Below are 22,947 nucleotides of genomic sequence, written 5' to 3'. Positions count from 1 at the left end.
TTTGTTTCAGAAAACTGGCGCCAGGATTAAAATCTACTCCAACTGCTGTCCTCAAAGTACCGACAGACTCGTCAGCATTTGCGGCAAGCCCAGCACCTGCGTCGACAGCATCAGAGAGATCATTAGCCTCATCAAGACCGTGAGTTTTCACGCATTTTTTTCACCACTTTTGATCTTGTCTTACACGTCGGTCTGCATTGGATTGCTACAATTTTTACTGCCGTCGTCGGTTTTGAAGTGCGGTGTAATTGTTTGTGCACAAGTCAGAAATCTTTTCTTCTCTTACTATTTGTACTTTATCAGGAATGCATGAAAATGGTGACAAAATATTGATACAACAAACACCGTGAGAAACGTGCGGCTAGAAATTATTATTCATAATTTTTCAATTTCCGACTGAATTCGTTAAAAACGCCGCGGTATAATATAATATAAATATCAAATTTGCAGATATTTTCTGGTGGAAGCGTTGTGAAAACAGTCGGTACATTAGAATTCCTGGAATCTTGAACATAAAACTCGTATTTTCGCGATTTCATATATCGGTTATACATATGCATATTACACGGTCTTTGCTTTGATAACAACTTTATGAAAAAGTTACAAGGTTACAGACGGTGCAGATCGTTGACCTGAATCACCGGCTCCCCTTATTCAGGTTAACGAATAAGGGGTACATAAATTTGAGCATTACATTCAGTGAGTCTCAGGGAACGAAGTGATACAGTCTCGTTCAAGAATCATATCAATAAAACGTAACCAGTACCGAAAAAAGTTGTACGCAAACGCGAACCTTTGAAAATTGCACGTTCCATTCAATTGAGTGGAAACAAGGACGTTAAATTATATATTTGCGTTAAAGAAAAAAATTTATATCCTCTTCAAAGCTTCAAATTTCAACTGGAATCAAAGTGTTTGAGTTGTACAATAATAACAACAGTTTCGGAGCGAGTGAACTCAATTATAGTTGGTTAATTTCAACCCTGTATATACGTGTGTGTTTGTGGGTATAATAACATAGTCCATGTAATATTTGAAATTATTTTCCTTCTTATTTCGCCGACCGTGTACAGTCCCCGGTGAAGGGAATCAACAACCCGTACGATCCTCACAACTACGACGACTTCTATGCCGAGGAATACGGTGGTTATGGCGGCGGCGATGGTCCCGGGGGGCAGAACAAAGGTGGCGGTTACGGGGGCCCAGGTGGTCGGGGCGGCGGCGGCGGAGGCGGCGGAGGAATGCCGCGGAGGGAGGGTCGCGGGGGCGGCGGCGGTGTCGGGGGCGGAGGAGGAGGCGGCGGCGGCGGAGTTGGCGGTCCGCCCGACATGAATCGCGGATTTCCACCACAGCAATCGCGGGGAGGACCCCGAGGAGGCAACATGTCAGGGCCGCCTGATCGCGGATACGGAGGCGCTGCCCGCGGCGGCGGGGGCGGTGGTGGAGGCGGGGGAGGCGGGTACGACGGAGGCCGCGGGGGCGGCGGCGGCGGCGGCGGCGGCGGATACGGCGGAAATCGCGGAGGACCTCCGCCCTACGGCGGCGGAGGCGTGGGAAACTATAACGGTAGGTTACGAGTTACCTCACCTTGAGATTTATGCGCTTTGACTTCTGCAAACGCGCCTCTACAAGTTGCAGGGATTGCTGAAACCTGTTTTGGTGACCTGGTGTGGTTTTCTGTTTGTTTGTTTTTTTTTTTTTTTTTCCTCTCCGAAGTCCGGGAGAGTTTAGTTTTAGGGTAGTAAACTGTTCCAAGGGGCGACGATTCGGGGTGTTTGCTTGCTGGAAAAACCTGGAAAATCTGAAATCCTTGAGGTATTTTTTATTTTGTGGAATAAACAGGAATTGTGACAGCGAATTTTGGGCTTCGTTATCAGGAAGGTCTTCCGATGAATGGATGTATTACTTTCTTTTAAACCATTTGGAATAACCAGAAGAAACAAATTTTGTTCGTTAAATTTTTAAACCCTAATTCTGCCATAAAAACGTATTTGAATGAGCTTCGCTGCTTTAAACAGATTTGAAAGAAAAAATCAAAATTAATGAAGCTACAACCGTTTGGCAGTCTTCTGGTAAAGACATTTGTCTCCAATACACCTGCAATGTTTGTTAAATCACTCGGATAAATCGGGCATTGTCTGGGAAATCTGATATCATATTTCTTAAAACTTAGATTTGAAAAACTTAGGTTTGCAGTAAGTTTTTCGTTTTTGACACATTACGGGCTGTGACATCGTCGCTTATTGAAATGTCACTAGATCACTCTGTCGCTTCTTCGTTGTTAATAAAATAAGCTTGGTATACCTACTCAAGTGATTTTGTAACATCAAAGTGATCAATAATTATCATGTTGAAAAACATATTCAATAAACCGTTAAAGTGATCGAGCTGGACAATTTTTATCCATTAATCTTATATACGAACGCATCTTGTTTGACCAAATAACGCAACGGTTTGAATAAAATCGGATCTTGCTCACCCGAAAATAATGTGTCCTGTATTTTTATGAAAGATAACGGATGGGGAATGCAAGGAGGAGCCCCGAATGGTATGGGAGGTGCCGGTGGGGGAGGGAATTCGGGAATGGGTGGCATACCTTTGGGAGGTAATCAAGGAGGTAACGCAGGCGGTAATCTTGGGGGCGGCGGAGGCGGAAAGACCAGTACACAAGTCACCATTCCCAAAGACGTGAGTATGAGTGAAGATTTCGTTGAAATAAGAAATTACATCGCGCGTCTGCTGAAAGTGTTGTCCCGAAAATTGACCTCAAATCGTTTATAGCAAGATCTTACCAAAGAGCACGTTCAGTATTCCGTATGCATCTTTCATTACTCTTGCTACATAAAACCCCGTAGACGTCTACTTCGTTTAAAGTTTTAAAATGACTTGAAACCGGTATGACTTGTCTTGTACAGTCGGTTTCGACGAGATTCCACTCTATGTTTGTTCCTTGCTTTGCATTTGGAATAAAAATGTTCCGTTCGATACGAACAATATGTGCGAAATTTTTGGTTCTTTAAAAGTTTGTTATCCACTCCGCAGCTTGCAGGAGCCATTATTGGTAAGGGTGGAGCGAGGATCAGAAAGATTAGGTCTGACAGTGGTGCAGGGATTACTATAGACGAGCCTCTACTTGGCAGCAATGATCGCATAATCACCATTAGTGGACTACCAAATCAGATACAGATGGCACAGTATCTGCTGCAACAGAGGTAACAATGAAATTATTGAAATTGCTTGAAATTATAGTCGTTAAGCACCTACGCAATTATTATTCAGGGATAAATGAAGAACCGATTCCAAAAACATCTCGGTAACAGGTTCAAACATTATCCCTCCCACACTCGCACTGCCAATCTTAATAATAATAATAATAATAATAATGATAATGATAATAATAATATACATGAGAGATTTTTGTACCTTTTAATGCAGGTATGCACACACATGTAAACAAATGCCGTGTATGAGTCAAATCTTACTTATTCGAGCAGGGAAAACATTGTTGAAACAGACGAATAGGGTTGTTGAGGATTCGTTAATTCTAGGCTTGAAATGTTGTGTGATAACTATGACGCGAAGATAGTTTAGGAAATAGCTACAGATAAACTTTCCAATCAATTAACGCCGTGACGTTTGTAAAGCTGTTCTTGCCAGATGTTTGCCAAGCTTTTGTTTTCTTTGCCACCTACAAAAATGTAATAATTGATATTTTTCATGTTGTCTCATAAGTGATGGCAGCACAGCAACACACAGCATTCGTCCAGCCCAAAAACCGCATTTTTAAAAGTAAGTTATTGCATTTATCGGTACTTGTATTTGATAGTTTCTTTTTTAACTATTTCAATTTGAAATACGAATAGTAATTATCCTTTAATTGATTAGCGCTAACGATCGTTCCCGTGCGCTATATTTCTTGCGAGAATCTTTGACAATTTTTTATAGAATTTATTAGTCAAAAGTTTCAGCTGTATGTTACCCTGCTGCCATCAATATTTATGCATATTTTAATGCGCGTTTAATAATTTTCACTCAGTGAGACTCAGTCTTCTCGATATAGATAATTATTATTAAAGCTTAGATGCGATAAGTAAGAGAAATTACAAATTGTGTTAGCTAAAATTTGCTTACCTCGAGCAATGTCGATGATACTCAATTCTGGTCTTTCCATTCAACTTAACAAAAGTTCGGAAATCAATTTCATTCTCCTGTGCGAAAAATGAAGAACCGCTCTAAGAAGGATCATAATAGTAGCCGTTCTAACAATAACATTAATTACAGGACATGAACAGAACGTTAAAAACGACATTTTGTTTTTTTTTTTTTTTTTGGTTTTTAATTTCATGTACCTTAACTCCCCTGTCGACTCACCTATTTCCAACTCCTTCATCTTCTCCTTCTTTGGTTCCGCGACACATTTTTATTCTTTGTCAATATATGTATATATATAAGCTTTGTTATCAATATAACATAATCTGTACTCACAAAACGTTCAAGTCACTGCTCTACTTTTTTGTTCCAAATTTAGATCCAAGATATTTTTTTTTGTTCTTGAAAATACCTTTTCCATTTTTTATTTACTGTTTATTTTGCAGTGCAATACGATCGCCAGAAAGCTGATCGATTAGAAAACGTTGTCTGTTGAAAAATGAACACGAGATTACTTCTGTTTGATTTGTCTAGCAAGCAGTGTTGCCCCACTTTGTACGAAGACGTAGTTATATAATGCACTGTTATGTTCCTTATATTGTTAATTTACCATATCGTACAAAAATATAAAAATTATAGTTTACATGCTACTCCAATAAACAATTGTGAAAAACTGATTTTTTCCCAACGTTCATGTTTCAGAGCTGTCCAAGTTTTGATTCGTTTATTAATATTAGAATTACGGTAGTGTTAAAGACTGTTTGTGCGTGTGTGCGTGTGTAAGTGAATGCGTGTAAACATTGACTAACGATACAATTTCTTACCGCAGTTATAAGTGTAATTTGTTGCGAATGCTAGTCGACAATTGATAATCTGCTTATTTATCTACAAGTCTTTAGCTTCTACTAACATGGAATGCGAATAACAAGAACGATAACAAGAAGCAATAATTGAAGACACACGAAGAATAGAGTGAAGATGGCTTGCTTGAATTGTGGGGAAACAAAAAAACAAACAAATATAATGGGCTCCGTTGTGTGGAAGACTAGTGATTTTGTTGTTCTACTTTTGATGTAACAAGGAATCACTAATCATCCTACAAAGGTGTTCGGTGTCAGCGAACTTCGGAGCTTTGGAACTAACATCCTCTCTGCCAATGTTTCACCTCCATATCATCTCTTCGTTCATTTAATCCACCACGCTCTTAATTAACTGCATATTACCATTAAGAATATGTTGTGAGAAATATTTTTAACCCAACTGAGCTCTTTCTACGAACGTTAGTAGTGAATTGATAATTTTTTTGCCGTTGAATTTAGAAAATAAACCACTTTTAATTAAACATTAATAACCTCGCAGCTAAAAATTTGTACATTAGTTTAGATAATAACCAATAATTGTGCACGATACATTATTACCTAATTGGTGAAGAACCCGAATGCTTTTCACCATGACGTTGCCACTAACGCAGAAGAATTATTTCATCGTAAAATTACAAAGCGCAACTGATTATTACCCATAAATTCAACATAAATGATGATACGTAATTTTTAACTCTAGGTTACCGGTACTGTTAAAGCCCCAAACGAAAATAACGGTACCTTAAATATTCCCTATGGTTGATTTAAACCGGTTTCCAATTGCCATATTTTCGATAATGTGGTAATAGATCTAACCGTTATTAATTATTGTTGAAATTTTTGTGTTTTAGCGTGCACGAGAATTCAGACCACTATTAAAACAAGAGGAGAAAAGAAACACGGGGGAGCCAAAGATGCGTTTGTAACATTTTTTAGAAATATTTGAAGAAAATGAAACCTTACACTGAAAATCCAGTAAGGATCTTCCCACTTTGGTCAGCAGATTATAGGCGGCCTAAACATCAGGGGATATTTTTTCAGACCACTTTCAGTAGCCGAGTCTTTGTAGAATATGTAACTGTACTTTTAGTCAGAGTTGGCAGGCTTCTGTACCGGTCGGTCAGCTAGAGTAAGACTTTTTTTTTTTTTTGTTTCATTTTTATCATGTCTTTTCCATTCAGAAGATGAGGTGGCCTCACGCAAGCAATACGCGGTACAATGTTATTACGGATGGCTAAATCTTTATCGTTCAAATTTCCAATCATGGTTGCTTTTTTTTTTTTTTTGTCATCTCGTTTTATGAAACTTATTTTCGAGATGGTAAGTAGGATTGAAATTTGACTACGGAATATCCTAACAATTTATTGCTGAGTAGCGTAAGTCTACGAATTAACTTGGGGGCAACCTAAAAGCTACTGTATCAGTCTTTTAAAAAAAGACCGGAATCGGTCGATTAGCACTTTACTGCGTAGCTTTTCATGAGAAACCACTGTTGAGACCCTAAACCCTAGCCTAGCTGTAGCTCTTCCGAAAATCATAGATCATTTATATTTCATTTTGTTTCCGGTTATTTTGATTACATACAGTTTTCTTTTTCTTTTTCCTACCGCATATACAAATATATCAATGTATATACACACACGTATATATATATATATATACACATACAGATAAGTTAAAAATTTTAGTAACCGTGGAAAAAAAACGTTCAACATCAGTGAATAAGTGAATAACAGGAAAAAATGATCATTTCACGAAAAAAAAAAAAGAAAAAGAAAAATCAAAGACGAATGCAAACTGATGAAGAGCTTAGCATATTGTACATAAAACAATCCTCCCACAACATAACACCGCTGTCATGTACACTCAGCCTGTACTTGCATTATCGATAATATTAATAATTATACACTGTTATAATCCATCCCGATATATACTAATAAAATTTTACTTATAGTAAATATGTTATTATCATTAATCCATCAAGACAACATCAGTTTATTTGTTATGATAATTTTACATTTAGAAAGTTAGATAGTATAATTTTGTAACGTTGGAAATATCGAGCACCGAAATCTTATTACCGAGATAATTGAGTAGACCCGCGGTAATTCAGACGTTGGCACAGGTACAGATGTTGAAGGTAAAATATCGGTAATTTTGTTTGATCATATGGTTTCGATAATTAGAGGGTATCTACGGCTGTTATCAGTATCGAGCGTGCTTTGACGTCATCGCCCATCTACTTGTCGATTTTTTAAATTCATTTTACTCTCGATTGTAGTCTTTACTCTGCGTTTGAAATTTTGTTGAACTACCTATACTACTCTCTGTAGAGGCAAAATAAACAAAGTTTCAATGTTAATTGACAATTCCCAAACAAAATTTAACTGTCACATATCGTTATCACTGGTCTGTAGTTTATTAATATGTAAGATTTCTCTTGATTTAACGACACACTTGAAATCGGGTAACGAAATGAAATAAAATAATCAGAAGTTTCTTTGATGAAATTTACTATGTACACTAACCATAGCTTAAGAATACATCGGGCATTGTATCATACGTATATTATAATATACCGAGTAATTGAAACAAAAATGAACAGGACAGTTAATTTAAAAAGTTACGCAGAACCCTGACGGATACAAAGTTTTGCAAATTTTGAAGAAACTGAGACTCCGCCTTAACTATCGAGATAATTCATAAGTATCCAAAGCATGAGAGTTAACTGGCAAGTCCATTCGACGATACGGCATACGAATTTTTTTTTTTGTAGCTTTGTAATGAAAACGTACATGATACCGTCATCGCTTACTTCTTAAGAATGATTTAATTTTAGTGAGTAATCTGAAACGGATTACACAGATGTACAAGTAACTTAGAGCACTTTGTCGCTCGGTAAAATTGATAATCGTAATGGCATTCGCCTAAATGGCACCTCGATAATATTGAAATTATTTGTGCTTAAAGGTACCTCCGTCTAACATTTAAAAATGGTATATCTAAATCTCCCATTGGGTTATCTGCGTCGATCAAATAGAATGAAAATGTCTGTTAGAAGTATGTTAAGTAAATAGAATCTTCAAGCTTTTTTCAAAGATGGAATAATGCTTATCGAAATTGGAAAGAATTAAAGTTATATGTAGATACATATTTCATCGGTTTACAATGGTGGTTTGAACAAAGTGATTTACCACTTCGTGAAAAAAGCTTGAATTCGGAATAGCTTCATCCTCGTTTCCATCGCCATTGTCAGTCAAATCATAATCAGTTGCATTTCATTTCTACGAATACTACACCTAACATGGGCGCAATGAAGTGTAATATACAGTTTATATCAAGTGTAACGAATAATTTTTATTTGTCAGATAATAAAAGTTAGTACAAACGATAGTGGTTGCTCTTCTACAATCAAGTAATTGACTATCTTGTCAAACTTGTGCTATTTCAGCATTATTTATTCTGTTATATCGTAAGTAATAATACGAAATTATATTTAATTAAAAATAAGTATTATATATATGCGCAATTGGGCGTATCGCTTTGACCACAGAGCTAATTATACCGAAACCAATTGTAACTACAATGTACGAAAATATTCTATGTTTTTACAGTCTAACTTTTGAACAAACGCTCCCGTAAGCCATCTGCAATTATTTGATCGCATGTTTCTGTTATATCGAACGACATTTCAACTGGAAACTTTGAAAAAATTCTCAGCTAACTGCCGACCTCGTTAATTGATGAGTTTGCTTGCCCGAAGTATATCGATGAAAAGTTGTCTGAAATTATTGTAGATTTTGCCACAGTTCTTGGCCAAAAGTTTTGAAAAGTTCTTTGTTCGGTGTTTGCTAAAATTTAGATTAGATTTGAATTGTTACACATATGTTCTTATTGAACGCGTGAGGAACAATGGTGTTTTTTATTTGAAATGAATTATTCAACAGGTTGAAGTCCAAAGGCAAAACATCGACAGTGTTTACGGTCAGATAATCCTCGCGGAAAATTTGAAATACTTTCTCCGCGTGACTGCGAGACGTGATCAACACAAACGTAAACAAAGGTGTGAGCTTATTGGTTCTGCGGGGCGCAGTGCCGCCGACGGTCTCTGAAATCGATCAACGCTTTTTTGTAGTACGACTATTAGGGGCGCGATGTTGATAATAATGAGCAATTGTCAAAACATGGCGCTTCTGCATCGTGGCGAATTGTTCGTCGGACGATCCCTGCTATCGTTGGCATACAAGTCAATCGTAGCTATTCTTACTTTTTGCTCCCGCTGGTCCAGTGTTTTTTGACTCCTAATCAAAATCTTGAGATTCATTAAAAACTGCGGACTCAGGAGGCAGTAGAGGACAAAATTTGCTGAACTAGATATCGCGTTCAATAGCGTGGCGACTATTCTGAAACTGTAAGAAAAGTGATTGTATCGGTTACGTTGTTTTTTATCAAATGTTGTGTGCTTTCGATGAATTTATAATTACAGCAAGTTTAATCCTCTGAGAATATAGTCGTATAGCTGTTCGTATAATTCTTGTGTAAATTCCGGGGAACGTGATTATAAGTTTAATTAAATTCATGGATGATCTTTCTCGCTTTTTATGTCGCTTGTTTAATCAGACCGAGTTAACTTACTGTTCCAAAAAATTTTCGTCGATTTTTGTTGCGTCGCCACCATACAAAATTGATACCGCGCTTCGTCTTGATGCTAGATGGGTGGGGACCTCGCCCACGAGAAACATGAAGACTATGCCGACAAGGGTAATCGTTAGTCTGGCTTGGTCCTAGGAAACCAAACGGAAGGAAGTTAGAAGAGCATGGACTGTGTCAATGAGCGCGAAATAAAAATATTTTAACGTAATCAAGGAAATCCAAATTCCAATTCGAGTTCCCTTTCTACTTCTGGATACGTGAAATTTGTAACAAATATTTAAACTGGTTTCCCAGATCACAAATAATTGACTGGAATTACAATGTAACTGTATTGATCAGAATCTAGTTTGGACGAATATGAAAAAGTGCTACGTAATTGAGCTAGATAAGACTGGTGCACCTCACAAAAGAAGTACGATTGTAAAGGAAGGTGGATTTGAAAGTAACGTTGTGGTTTTATCATTTGTGAGATTGAAAACCTGCAGGCAATTTCCTTCGCGAGTGAATTTTCGCTGAAGCAGCATCTGTCGCTGTTTCATAATTCTGCGAACAGCAACGCACATCGCTGCGTTGCCTACAAGTAAGAATACCGCCGGAACCAAACCGAATGCCACCAGCTGGAACCAATTTTGAATGTTGTAGTACCTGAAACAATAATTAACAAAGTATCGGACGTGTCTAATTTTTTTTTTAATTTCTTTATCGGACCATCTCATTCCGGTGGGTTGTATAGAATCTAAAATACGACGTTGCTAAATGTAGCCCGGGGCGTCATTAATCTCTAATCAACAACGTAGAGCTGAATTTAGAAAAGTTTAAGATTTCGTTTATCCGTGCAGATGCTGCGTGCTGTGTACCGTAGTTAATCAAATCGGAAGATTCAATTAGTGGGCAGTGGTGAAATCGGATTTTTTTTTTTCATATTACAAAAAGTTTCTTGATCGAAAGCCGTTTAAAAGTTTGAGATACATCGAGTTAGTTTGAACAAAGTCTCGAAGGATTTCGAACTGCGTGCCTGCAGTGGTGTCTCGAGTGTCTAGAAAGTTTGTAGAAATATTTACATATTGAAGAAATGGAGTATCGATGATAATTAAGATTAGGGACTAGCTGACCTCACTCCAAATTTAAAGACATGTAAACGGTTTATGTGTCTCAATTTTTCTTTGGCATTAGAGTATTTTGCATTTATCACTTGTCCAGGAGAAACAATTTATTGAGAATAGAGAATGGGAAAAACAATTTTTGGTCCAGTCCTGCAAAGCAATTTACACAGAATTGTTATGTAGCGTTATTCAAAAAGAAATTTCTTACAATTTTGACGATGTTATCAATTATTCTCTATCTCTTGGTAATTCTTTAATAGAATTTCGGCTTTTCCCCTGCAAATTCATCCGCAAGTCAAACACTTCGGGAGAAAGATGTTTTTCAAAGCGGTGCAAGGTAATTTTCAGTAAAAAAAATGAATCAAGAGTTCACGGTAGTTAATCGTCAGGGAATTTTGTGATCGTATGCGAACGAGGAAGGATAAAGCTCCCCTGGCGACAAAAGTGAATTTTTTTAGTGGCCATGATGTTACTCGGTTTCTCGCAAAAATACCCAATTTGTTGTACTGGAATATGAATAAATACAACCGACTTCATTATCGATTGGAACATCGTCCTGTATGCTTCGTTTGAAAAAATGCTTTGAAAACGAACGAATGCGTGAATCCGAAGGATCGTTGCCGCGGTGCTGGGTACGACTCGAAGTTACCCTTGTCAACCGCAAGTTGGCTTATCAATATATTATCCCTAGTTTCAAATCTAGCCTACGGCAAATTCGCTTGCTTGTTCGGTAAGCTTGGAGCTTGTGTTGGGGCTGCTTTAAACCTTACGATTAGCTACGGCTTGTTTGTCGCTGGCTTTCGAGTCTCGCGTTACAAACTCCGAGAGTTTCTACGTCAAACCCCTGTCTGTTCGTCTTACAGACGTTGAGAAATTCGCTGTGAGTCAAGGGCACAGCTTAATCCCACCAACTACCAACTACCAACTTGACGCACGTTGCACTATCTACGCGCTTTTCGTTAACAATAAATGCTCCTGAGAGAAACTGCGAACGTAAACTTCCGACGCGAGTAAGGTTCACGTAATTTAATCGCGGATTTATTTCGTTCTCTTTATTCTCTTTTTCCCATTTAACTATGAAACTCGCTAGAATGAAACAGCAGTACCAGTATACCTTGTATTTCATGATCTGTGCCAGTTACACTAATACAGAGAGGTTTTTTTCAAGACGGAGATGGACTTTAACGAGAATCATTCCTATATATACATATATGTATATGTATACGTATATAGGTAATGTGGAATCAAGAAATGGACAGTGCGAAGTCGTGTATCACCAACAAATTAACTGAAGGTAGTAAAGCTTCTTGAAATTGACGGACTTGCTGGCAAAATGAGAACTTACTACTGGTGATCCACTGCAGTCATACCAATGGATGAGAAACCATAATTTAACTCGGAGAAAGGATTCTTAGGAAAATATGATAAATAAGCGATATTTCAAAAGTTTACTGGACTCACATGTATACTCTTTCAGATTACTCCAAACCGAGTGTCGAAGCTACCTAATTTCCTCGACTATAAACTTTAAGCAAGTATCTCACCGTGAACTGAAGAATTCCGTTGTAGTCAGCTCACCCTTTTCGTTGTACGTGTAGATGAAACAGTAAGGGATGTTGAAAAGAATGGCACAGAATCCGGAGAATATCATGACCTTACGAGCAACGGCATCACTGCAAAACTTGGGAGGCTTCCATTTCGGTGGCCTGGAAATCAAAGCAAATAATGCCTCTCGATGAAAACTCAAAAAATGGTAACACTCAAGTACGGTAGCGAAGTATTAAAATTTTTAACATAGGTCTCAGGCAAATTCACTTCAACTTGTTCGGCCGTATTCGAGCTGAGTGGTTTTCGATGTTCTCAAGCGATTGCTGCGCTTATAGGTATTCTGTCTTTTGACCATTCATTAGAGGGGAAAAAGCGGAGTATCTGAGAACTTTTCTGCAAAGAAACAGCTGCGTTACCCTGATATAAGGATCAGTCTGTCTAGCGTGACGCAAACTGCTGCCCAAACTGCGATGTTCGAAGACACGGAGCCGACGGGAAGGTGAACAAAAGCGTCGAACTCCGTCCATCCCGACTGTCCCCAGAAAAGTCCTCTTGCCAATCCCGAGAATACCAGCAATGCGCATGTGACGAGATCAGCACCCGCCAGCACTGGAACGTGAACATGTTCAATGGATTTATGATCCCGAGTCGTCAACTACGGATTAATCACCATGGGAAAAATTTGGCAACGCGCGCGATATACTCTTGTCAAGACGAGTTCCAGTACGTGAAGATTAGTTGCATTACCGGCTAGATAGGTGTACATCGAAGCCTTCAGACTCTTTCGGCTGAGAACGGCCAAGATGAGAGTATTTCCGATAACACCGAGAACGGAAATAACGGGAACAACGATGCTGTACATCATGATACCCCATGTCGTCGGCTCATCGGCCCAGACGTTGGTTTCGCTCAGCTTATCCATTTCAGGATCCGTCACATTTATCGAACGAAGCAACTCGAACGATTCCTCTTGAAGTTTCCTGCTCGGGGAATATGGAAAGTTGTTTCGTGTACAATACAATTCCCATGCTGGGATCAGATTTTGAAATTGGCAATATTTCGATGCCTTTCAACTCCCCGGACAAGCCGAAGGTGTAGGATCTCTAACCTTGGTATTTGCTCAGCGTAAATTCGTGGGAGGACAAAAACAATGTTCTTTCTGTGTTTTTTTTTTTTTTTTTTTTTATGTAAACTAAAAGAGGAAAGAGGGAGTCGGATGTTTGACTCTTTTAATCTCGGTTTACTTTGGGCGAGGTTTGGTCAAAATCACCCATCCAACAGACCGGCGCTACCACTACGAGCCACGAGCCATAAACTTTTATCTAAACAGTGCCTGCAGTATGCTACGATACGATTATATACATATGCCACCCCCCCTAAAATGGCTAGCAGGAAATCTGTCAATAGTTACATAGGCACATGTCGGACTTCTGTTGAAGGATACGATTAATTCTCGCTCCAAAGACGTTAGCCGAGCTATCGTTAACGCGTCGATCAATCACTCTTTGCCAATACTATCAATCGTACAGTGTGGAGTGCTGAAACAAGTCCAACTTTTTCCAACATTTGCGTCAAAGCTGACCTTCGAGAATAATGGTAAAATAATTCCGCGAACTGCAATTAACTGGGGATTTTGGCAAGTAAGGAACATTTGTGTTCGTGACATACATGTACATGTATGTATAGCTGCAGCAACGTGATTCGTTTCGTAAGAATATATATGCGTTTTATTCTTCTCACCTTGTCGCAAGCTCGAGTAACATAATTCTAGATTTTTCCCACGAGTCAGTGATAGCGAAACGGATTATTGAGCAGAACAATTAATTGCTAACGCTGCGATTTTGTTGACTCCAACCGTTCTTTGTGTCAATCGGCACTTGTATCGACAATGTTCCGCAGCGAGGAAAAATCCGACCGTTGATTGCTGATTATTTTTTTCAATATATCCACGACAACCCGAGTGAATTCCCATAAGTTGAGTAAAAAAAGAAAAACTTCGAAAAAACTAATTCACCGTCATCACCCACGCGATAATCGACACCTGGATTCCCTTCGATCGGTCACGTTGTGCTGACGGAGAGAAATTTTGTTAGAAACTGAATGAGCGGTTCGACTGCCGTTAATATTTCGCGGCCCTGGCTATGCCGGGTCATATTCGAGTGTCGCCAATTGCGTCGGTGGGAGCTTTCAAGAGGGGATGATGGGTCAACCGATAAAGGGCAATTAGTAGCTTACGGTGAGTTGGGATGCGCGCTTATGATCAAATTGCGTCTCCGTTCATTCTTACTTCCAGATTTAACCTGCCCTAAGGAATATTGTTTTCGTGAAAAACACTCGTGGGAAAGTTGTACACACATATAGAATTTATTTACGTGACTGTAATTGTCAATACATGCCGTACATTTTATCCTACAGAGATGCAGATGCGAATATAGACAGAGCGTGTGTTTTCAGTATTGATTGAGCTTTTTTGAGCGATGTATTTATTTTTAACTTGTGTTTTTTTTTCCAGGTGGGATGAAGCAGACAAAAAGGCGTGGAGGTGAAAAAGGGAGAAGGAAGCTCTAAAACTGGCGATCCATTCAGATGAGATTAAATTATAATTAATATTCAGTTCCCGTTCATCATGGCAGAAGGTATTTAATTTTAGGTAAGTACCTGTACAGTCTACGAGTTTTACGGTTAAATTAACATTTTGAATCCAGATTAGAAATGTAGAATAAAATGAACGGTCACTATTGCAAAAATTTCATTGCCTATTGGAAGGGAACTTTTTAATTTCATTTAGAGAAGCCGCAGTAATTTTTAGTTTCAAAATCATCTATGGATAGTCTTCGGTAGACCTACGTTAACATTTTAGAGTAAAAACCTACCAGAAATGGAAACTTGACTAAGAATTCTTTCGCTGTAAACGTTTGCATGACGACAATCGTTATGTTACACGAATGAATTTCTCGTGCAGGTACGAGATTTGTTCGTCTAATATGTATATATGTATGAATATGGACCGACAGAATTAGAAAACAACGAAATAAATTAAAAAAACGATGGAAATACAAAGCAAAGGAGTCGGTTTATCTGATCAGTATAGTTCTTCTTCGATGTCAAAATTTCGTAAAAAATATCGTAACACTTGAAAAAAATAAATGAATGGAGTCAACTAAATTTCACTGTACTATAAAATTCGTCTTGTCGCACATCTATGTTTATGTATATAATAGTATAATACGTTAACTCTCATATTACCTTGCAGTGACCATTTTGCTAACAAAACCAATTATTATTTGTGTAAAACAGAAAAAAAAAACCATATTCACCTCCAACGAAAACTGTATCCTACGCGAATGAACTTCTAGTAGTCTTGTACACAGCTAAATCCTTAATTTCAGTATAGCAATTTCACTTTCATATACCAAATACACATGGTATTAATGGAGTAACGAAGGGTTGTCTACGATTAAATTGGACATAGTGGAAAGCTTAATGAACTGTACAAATGCACAGAGGCGGGTGTACTCAGTTTGAGAATTTGAATTATTTATCAAGACCTTAGAAGCGTTTTCGGACCGGACTAACTGTCTGTGCAGTCCTGACCACCGACAAATTTCAAATGTTGATGGATTAGCCGGGAGTTTACCCGAGCATCAGGTATTAACTAGAAAAATCAAACAAGGAAAGATACCACGGTAACTGAAATTCTTTTCGACTCTATCAGACACAGACGTCCGTTTGAAAACGAAATAACAAGGTAGAGTAAGCATGTCAGGCTCGAGACAAACGGGATAAAATCACGAAGGTATCTCTAATAAAGTCCTCCCTTATAAGTAGCATATCAAATTTCGGGCATGTTATTTACTTTCGAACTGTACGAACGGTGATGTTGCGTTATCTGCAATATCTGACGAGCCCACATCGGGCCTCGTATCAGGAATATTATCCGCGCACACGTATGAAACATATATATGCGTTACACGATATGTTTGAAACTTTGCCAGTAGAGGAAATCACGCTACAGGCTACTGTCTAGATTGAGTCGTCGAAAACAGCTCTTATCACTCTATTTCCCTCTTACATTTCCTTTCTCCCCCCAGCACCCTCGCTGTTCTGCATGTTTGCCTCTAATGCGAATGCAGTGTAAAGCTTTATTTCCTTATCTTGCGATACTGATAGCTGGAACACCTATTTTTGCCTGACGGGTGTATAGATCGAAAGTGTGTTGATACTTTGGCGAGGGAAGATGGTATCGTCACATAGCGAGGGCATTCAAAAAGAATTCGACGATGCCTCAAGTTTAAATAGAACAAAAAGGACAACTCGCGAATTTTCTCGCGGTATGTTTTATTAAACCCTATCTGACCGATGCAAAACAATTCTAATGTCAAAATACAACGCAGTCACTCATCTTACATCGTTACTTCGATATCGTCCGATAGTTATAATTTGATATAGAACATTATATTAGAAACGTGAAAGGGCAAAACCGTCCATCGGCACATATCCCGTCAACAAAATACCAAAACGTGTGTGGTTTGCTGGTAAATTTCCTCGCTTATCTATATTATCATTATCAAGTTTCGGGGTTTGACCGGGTAAACCGTGATCGAAGAGGAAAGGGTTGAACTGGGGAATCGAACGGCGTAAACACTGTATATGTGCCTACATGGCAATATACGGAAAATCAAGCGGTCGTAACTTGAGCCTGAAATCTGTTGCGATAACACAAATCAATGCTGTTATCTTTTTATCAGCCATAAGATTTGTAGATTACTGTTAGTACTTCCCCAAAAATGATCATTTCGACTTGGAGTTCACCCAAAGTTTCACATTTTTATTGACTCATTATTTCAAAATTACTGACATATGTTACATGAAATTGAGAACACGGAACTTCGTGGAGTGTAATTTTATAAACTGAGGTTGAAATATCTATGGATACAATTAAAATCGGTCTAGAAACGAACAGGTATTGAATGGATGTTATTTTCCAGCGGGGGTTACACATGGAAAGAAATGTTGAAAAGAACAGCAGTTTAAACCGTTCACACTCCGCGCAGATGGAAGAAAAAAAAAAGAAACGCACCGTGAAGCCCACATCAGTACAAAAACAGGATAACAGCTTTTATTCGGATCTGCGTTCTACACGAATCACATCGAAAATACGACAGGTAAACAAATTTGATATTCACCGTATTGAGTCATATCGCAGAGAACTCGGTTCACTTGGCCATTGTACGTTATAAATTCTTCAAAATCGGCTGCACTGGGCGGAGCGCAATATCGAAATTTCCCCACAGGGTGAAACAACTGGCGCCCGATAGAACCTCTCGAATCTGTCAATCAGTCGGTGTTGGTTCGGCAGTCAGTAATTAGGTTCTGGAGTTGGAGCGCGGACGTCGAGCGACGTTATATCCGAGCTGACAATCGACACATACTCGAAAATACACCATGCCCGTGTATTGCAGAGATAGACGAATGCACGCGATCCGAAATGTTCGACGCCCCGATGTTGAAAGCTTCGCGGATTCTTCGCCCCTCGAACCGCCGCCCCCGGATAACGAAAGAAGAGCAGCGGGTCAGAGCTTGTACAACTTCGAATCGAAAGCTGTGGCGTTATCTTGCGGCCGCGCAAACATGCCTCGAACCCTTCTCTGATTGCAGGCCTGATATGTATATACATATACAACCGAGCAAACAATCTGTCGCCTTATTCAAACGGAATGTACCCACCCGCTGGGCATACCGCGTGCCATGCTAATTCGCATTGCCGATAATTTACCAACTACATTTTACGAGATACGAGCTTTTTACTCGTACGATCGCATTTTCATCCTCATCTTTTTTCGAGTTTCAATACCGCCCTGCGAAGGGTGATGGAGTTTTCGGACTTATGCAATTAATTTCGGATTATTAACAATTCCAAATCGAGGTCCTTATTGTGTTGCCGATAGCAAGACGGATTTTCGCGGAATGTGATTTTTTCAGAGATTGACTTGGCATGTAATTATATTTTACTTTGCGATGAAAGCATTGAGATTGAACTGTGATTAAGTTCCGGTAAAGTTTGGTCGAATTTAAGGAGGACTTGTAACTTTTTTAACGTGATTAGCGCAACGGGAATTCTTCTCTTCAACTACATTCGACTTTTCCCCTCATTTAACTTGATTAACAGGCAACCGAGCAAGGCGTTTATTGTTCGTTTCTTGTCGTTCATTAAATGAAAATTATGATGTCAAACGGGCTGTATAGAAAAGAAGTATTCTGATAACGAGTATTCTTTTCAGTCAGTCAGTATTAATAAATGTCAAGGAACCCCGCGTTATCTGTCCAAACGATAATGTTGCGACTAACGCTTGACACTATCTTTTTCTGTAACAAATTCATTCCACGACCATGAAGTGCTGCTTTTTGAACTAGCTCCTCTATTGTAAAGGTTCATTCACTGGAATTGCTGAACGCTGACGCTTCAGTGAGAGAGCGTCGCTTACGTTCGTGTTCAGCCATTGTTCAGGAACGAACAAATGACCTTGTATATATTCTTGAAAAGATCTCGAAGTTAATAATATTCCTTGAAATTGGTTTAAAGTTCGGTTGAGATCGTCTCTCATGCTACTAACAATGGATAACAGGGCGATACCTGCGGGCGATTTTATCTATCTAACTAATATAATAATTCGGTGCATAACACTTGAATAAATCAAATCAGTTTTATCGATTGAGTTCCGAAGCGAACGAAGGATATCGAACAAACCAACCAGACGCTCAACGACGATCAATCTCTGCGTGGTCATAAAAGTTTCGAAGCCTCGGTCGTATTCGTGCTTCCATCTATATTATGGCTGACCTAACGACGACATGACTACTGAAAAATGACCGACGTTACGCTACATCGGCGGTGTGACTGCCGTTCTGTCCTTGCCAACTCGAATTAAACGTGTCGGTTGGATCTAATTAGCACGTGTCGCCGAGGGTGCATATGGTGCTAATGATGCAAACAGATGTGCCGCGATTTGGAAAGTTTAATCAGCGTTGGAACAACTCATAATATGACGAATACTAATCGTCGTCGTCTCTCTCTCTCTCTCTTCAGCGTACGTATTTTCCATGCCGCAAGTTTCTAACTCTGGAAAATCCTGACTCGCGTGAAATTTGCAAAACAGAGCTGATCATTAGCGATAAATTTAACGCATCGTGTTTGCGAAATCATTCAGCTCCGAATAATAGACACTCGGGAATATTTTCAGAGATCTGATTCGACGTCGCCAAGTCCAGCTTGTAAGGATGTATGTTTCACTGCGTCAGCGGGGTCGTTTCATCTTTTTCGAGATCATTCTGGAAGTATGTAGTCGTTTTTCCGCCGGAATGATCGCGAGGGACTGATCGTCGTGTCTTTGAAATACCGATACCCGGTGGAAGTACGTCGTTTTGTTGTACACTTTATTTTTTTTACGAGCAATTCGACGAAGCACCCCAGACATTTTATGCTACTTTGACTAGTGAGAGACGAGTGAATTGAAGAAGGAACGGTTAGAGAAAAAGTTGAAACGCCCACGTTGCGTTCCTTATTTTAAATTACTCGGATATCGTCCGTGTAATCTTCGTCTCGGGACCGGTAATTATCCACCCGGTGAACTTCTGCTTTGCAGTCCTTTAGAAGAGGGACTGAGATTTGCGAAAAGAAAAGGAGATATGACGGCATGAGGATGTGTGTGTATTGAAAAGTTCGCGTATAGCTTCCACGTAAAAGGTGCTTCAAGCCTCAGTAGGAAAGTTCGTAGAGCGAAGGTTGAGATTTAACCTGTTGAAAGCACTCTCTTGGAGTGTCGGTGACCCCTTTTAAAAGATTTTCTACGGCTCGGCGACCCTGGTGATTATTTCGTTAATGCAGCTCTTCACGCTTTGCTACACAACGCCTTTTTCCAGCTTTCGCCATTTGTCGTTCTTCGGGTAATCAGCGCTTCAAAGTTTGGATTTCGAGCCACGAAATTCGAATTTGGGAAAAAAGAAGACGATCAGCGACTGTTTGGCGGACCGCCTAAATGTCCAACGCCGCACTTTTTGCTCAATTATTGGAATATAGACTGGATAACGATGTGCGGGCGTATACAATTATAAGGAAATCCAACACGTCTTTCTTGTACGGTGCCATAACTTAAGAGATGTGAGATGGCGACACTTGATACAACTTCCGGTAATTATAAGGAGTAAAGTGAGCTCGTATTTGTAATGAATCTAAGCCCAATGTTATAATAATCATTTCATAACAGCGTCCGTAAGTAAAGTAAGCTTTTTGATAGTGATTTCCGTGAGTAAAATGAGGTAATTTTGATACAGCATTTCGAAATACTCACGTTATGCACGGAAATTATGACTAAAAAAAAGCATATTTTACGCGCTCTGTTATAGACTAATCTTTTAATTTCCGTTGATTTGCAATTTTGGATAAGCTTCCAATTTCGTCGTATAATGCGGTGATGTTCACAGCCGATGAAGCGCAATTTATGATCAATGACTGGAACCGATTAAATCTAAATAGCTATGTAGTGAAGTGGGACAAGGTCGAGGACAATGAGAAAGCGTGCTAAATATTCAACCCTTTTATCTGTAGGATCGTCGAAAATCATTTTCAAAAGTTTCGTGGTAACGTGAAAGTGATCTAACGCTGTATATGGTACATGTTCCAAAGGAAATTTTTGTTCTCTGAGGACGTTCTTTAATCCAACTTTTACCGAGAAATCAAGTAAGTTCAGTCCCTGAATTTTACTTTGAAGTTAACAGATATACTCATCCTCTTACCTGTTACCTCTCGATACGCAACGCTATGAATCTGAAAAAAATAACACAGTGGAATACTTGTCCCAAAAACATCGACAGATCCTTTGTAGAATACTTGATAATTTCCTGTTGAAAAGTTCAAAGTTCTTGGATGAACTGGCTCCATTAAACCATATTTCGATACTATTATTGGCAAAATTCTTTCTGTGCGTATTCGAAGTATGGGTCTTTGAATGATATTCCAAGTGAAAAGAATATTACATTTCATTTCTCGATGTTCGATTAATTTTAAGGGTGTTTCACCCTTCGTCTGCCTGTTTACCGTTGTTAATCGTTGGCTTTTGGAAACTACGACATAGCCAGTCTCTCTCCACTCAATCACGCAATTCAAATAACTTTTCTCAGATCAAGTCGGGCGAATCGCACAGACTCGCAAACGGCGTCAGTCAGTCGAAGGGAAACGCCGTATTGAAAAAAGTTTGAATAGATTCGATACTTCGAAAACTTTCGATTGGTTTTCATTACACGATCTCAATCTTCAATTCGCAAGCTACAGAAGTTTGCGTAATAACCAGATATTTCTACGTTCAAATGAAATAGCGAGACATTTAAAGGTAGGTACTACGTTCATATGAATTATTTTGAGTCTCATCGCACCATTGAATTGGCCCTGAATCAGGGTATGCCGACGAATTTTCATTTACAATCAGTCCAAATATAACGCTCACTCATTAACCCTTGTTTGACACCTTGGGGTATAAACAATCCCACGCCTTTTCTTCGTTAATTTGAATCTGGCATTTTGATATCTTGTTCTATAACCTATATGGTTTCAAAAATTAACCTTCCAACAACTTCCAAAACAAACACAAATTTGAGGTCCAAGACTGGCCTGCGGTGGAGATTTTCCTCTCAAAAAATGCTGGTCTATTTATAGCTCAAGTTCTTTATCTTTAAGCGCGACGCCAGCCGGGGGTGAAAAGTTGAGTGAACTATTGTACGAGAAGACGGTGGAGCGGGTAAAAATTGGAACAAAAGGCATCCGGAGAAGATGCATCGCGGAAACAGAGGATCGCATCTGGCAGCACCTCCAAGTCGAATATCCCCTCGATGAAGTGGAGCTTGCGGGATCATTGATCGGTGACGTCACGACGTCACTACGGTGACGTCAGATTGAGGCCTCCACGCAGCCACGTCTACGTCGATAAAAGAGCGCGTGCCACGTTGGAAATTTCTAAACTACGGCAGACAGAGCGAGCGTGGTGGTCCTTTTGACCGGAGATATCGTCGGCGTAACAACGAATCATTTTCCACCATCAAGTGCGTCGATGTGGAATTTCACCGAGGCAGGTGAGTGCGGGAAATATGAGAATAATGGTATAGAATCTAAAGCCTATGAAGGATTATACAATTCGGATGGTTTATTTTACCAGACCTGTTCCAATGGCTTCTGGGCTTATTCGATCGGATCTACACGGATGACCTATCGTCGTGGTTACACACGCGGTTTATTTTCTCAAAGCGTGTCTGTTCGCAGATATGAAAATAGACGTGTGCGAAGTGTTCGAGCTATGAAAATAAACATATCGAGTCTAAATGATGCACGAGATAATAAAGCGGTTAACTGTTACACGGTCTGAGTCTCTGTAAACAAATGAAAATATTTTAGGGTTTTAACGACAATTTAAAATACCAGTACATGTACTATAACTTTCAGAATTAATCTGTATTCGCGATTTTCTTTTCATTTTTGGCAAATTTATCAGCGCCATTTCAAATAAGCGCAATATCTTCCAAGTGAGCATAAAACGGATTTATTTATTATAGTATTTGGTTTAAGCATATTCTTTAGTTTATATTCG

General features: G+C 39.1%; 2 protein-coding genes and 1 long non-coding RNA gene across 9 annotated transcripts in view; 2 read left to right on the top strand and 1 right to left on the bottom strand.

Moving 5' to 3' along the window:
• Positions 1-6,763, top strand: part of LOC107224383 (heterogeneous nuclear ribonucleoprotein K homolog) — a 101,343-nt gene extending 94,580 nt beyond the window's left edge. For all 7 annotated transcript variants that reach the window (XM_046746722.1, XM_015664408.2, XM_046746723.1 and 4 more), the window contains 5 exons: positions 11-139; positions 1,074-1,566; positions 2,513-2,688; positions 3,043-3,212; positions 5,861-6,763. In XM_046746722.1, coding sequence (XP_046602678.1) covers positions 11-139; positions 1,074-1,566; positions 2,513-2,688; positions 3,043-3,212; positions 5,861-5,888 — 996 coding nt within the window. In that variant the 3' untranslated portion in view covers positions 5,889-6,763. The remainder of the gene's footprint in view (positions 1-10; positions 140-1,073; positions 1,567-2,512; positions 2,689-3,042; positions 3,213-5,860) is intronic.
• A 1,350-nt stretch (positions 6,764-8,113) lies between these two features.
• On the bottom strand, positions 8,114-13,649 carry LOC124296637. Its single transcript, XM_046746733.1, has 7 exons — positions 13,422-13,649; positions 13,061-13,293; positions 12,730-12,922; positions 12,310-12,471; positions 10,142-10,307; positions 9,645-9,793; positions 8,114-9,418 (listed from the first exon to the last, which is right to left on the bottom strand). Exons 2-7 carry the CDS (start codon positions 13,233-13,235, stop codon positions 9,187-9,189), a joined length of 1,077 nt encoding a protein of 358 aa, XP_046602689.1. The 5' UTR covers positions 13,236-13,293; positions 13,422-13,649; the 3' UTR covers positions 8,114-9,186.
• LOC124296639 lies at positions 12,405-21,693 on the top strand. Its single transcript, XR_006906416.1, has 6 exons — positions 12,405-12,518; positions 14,826-14,963; positions 17,302-17,478; positions 20,234-20,501; positions 20,919-21,050; positions 21,491-21,693. It is a non-coding gene; the product is annotated as an uncharacterized LOC124296639 (long non-coding RNA).
• Positions 21,694-22,947: the final 1,254 nt, after the last annotated feature.

This window comes from Neodiprion lecontei, chromosome 1 (genome assembly GCF_021901455.1).
Source record: "Neodiprion lecontei isolate iyNeoLeco1 chromosome 1, iyNeoLeco1.1, whole genome shotgun sequence".
In the NCBI taxonomy this organism is placed as follows: Eukaryota; Metazoa; Arthropoda; class Insecta; order Hymenoptera; family Diprionidae; genus Neodiprion; species Neodiprion lecontei.
Note: the sequence above shows the minus strand (reverse complement) of the source record. Positions and strands in the feature narration are given on the sequence as shown.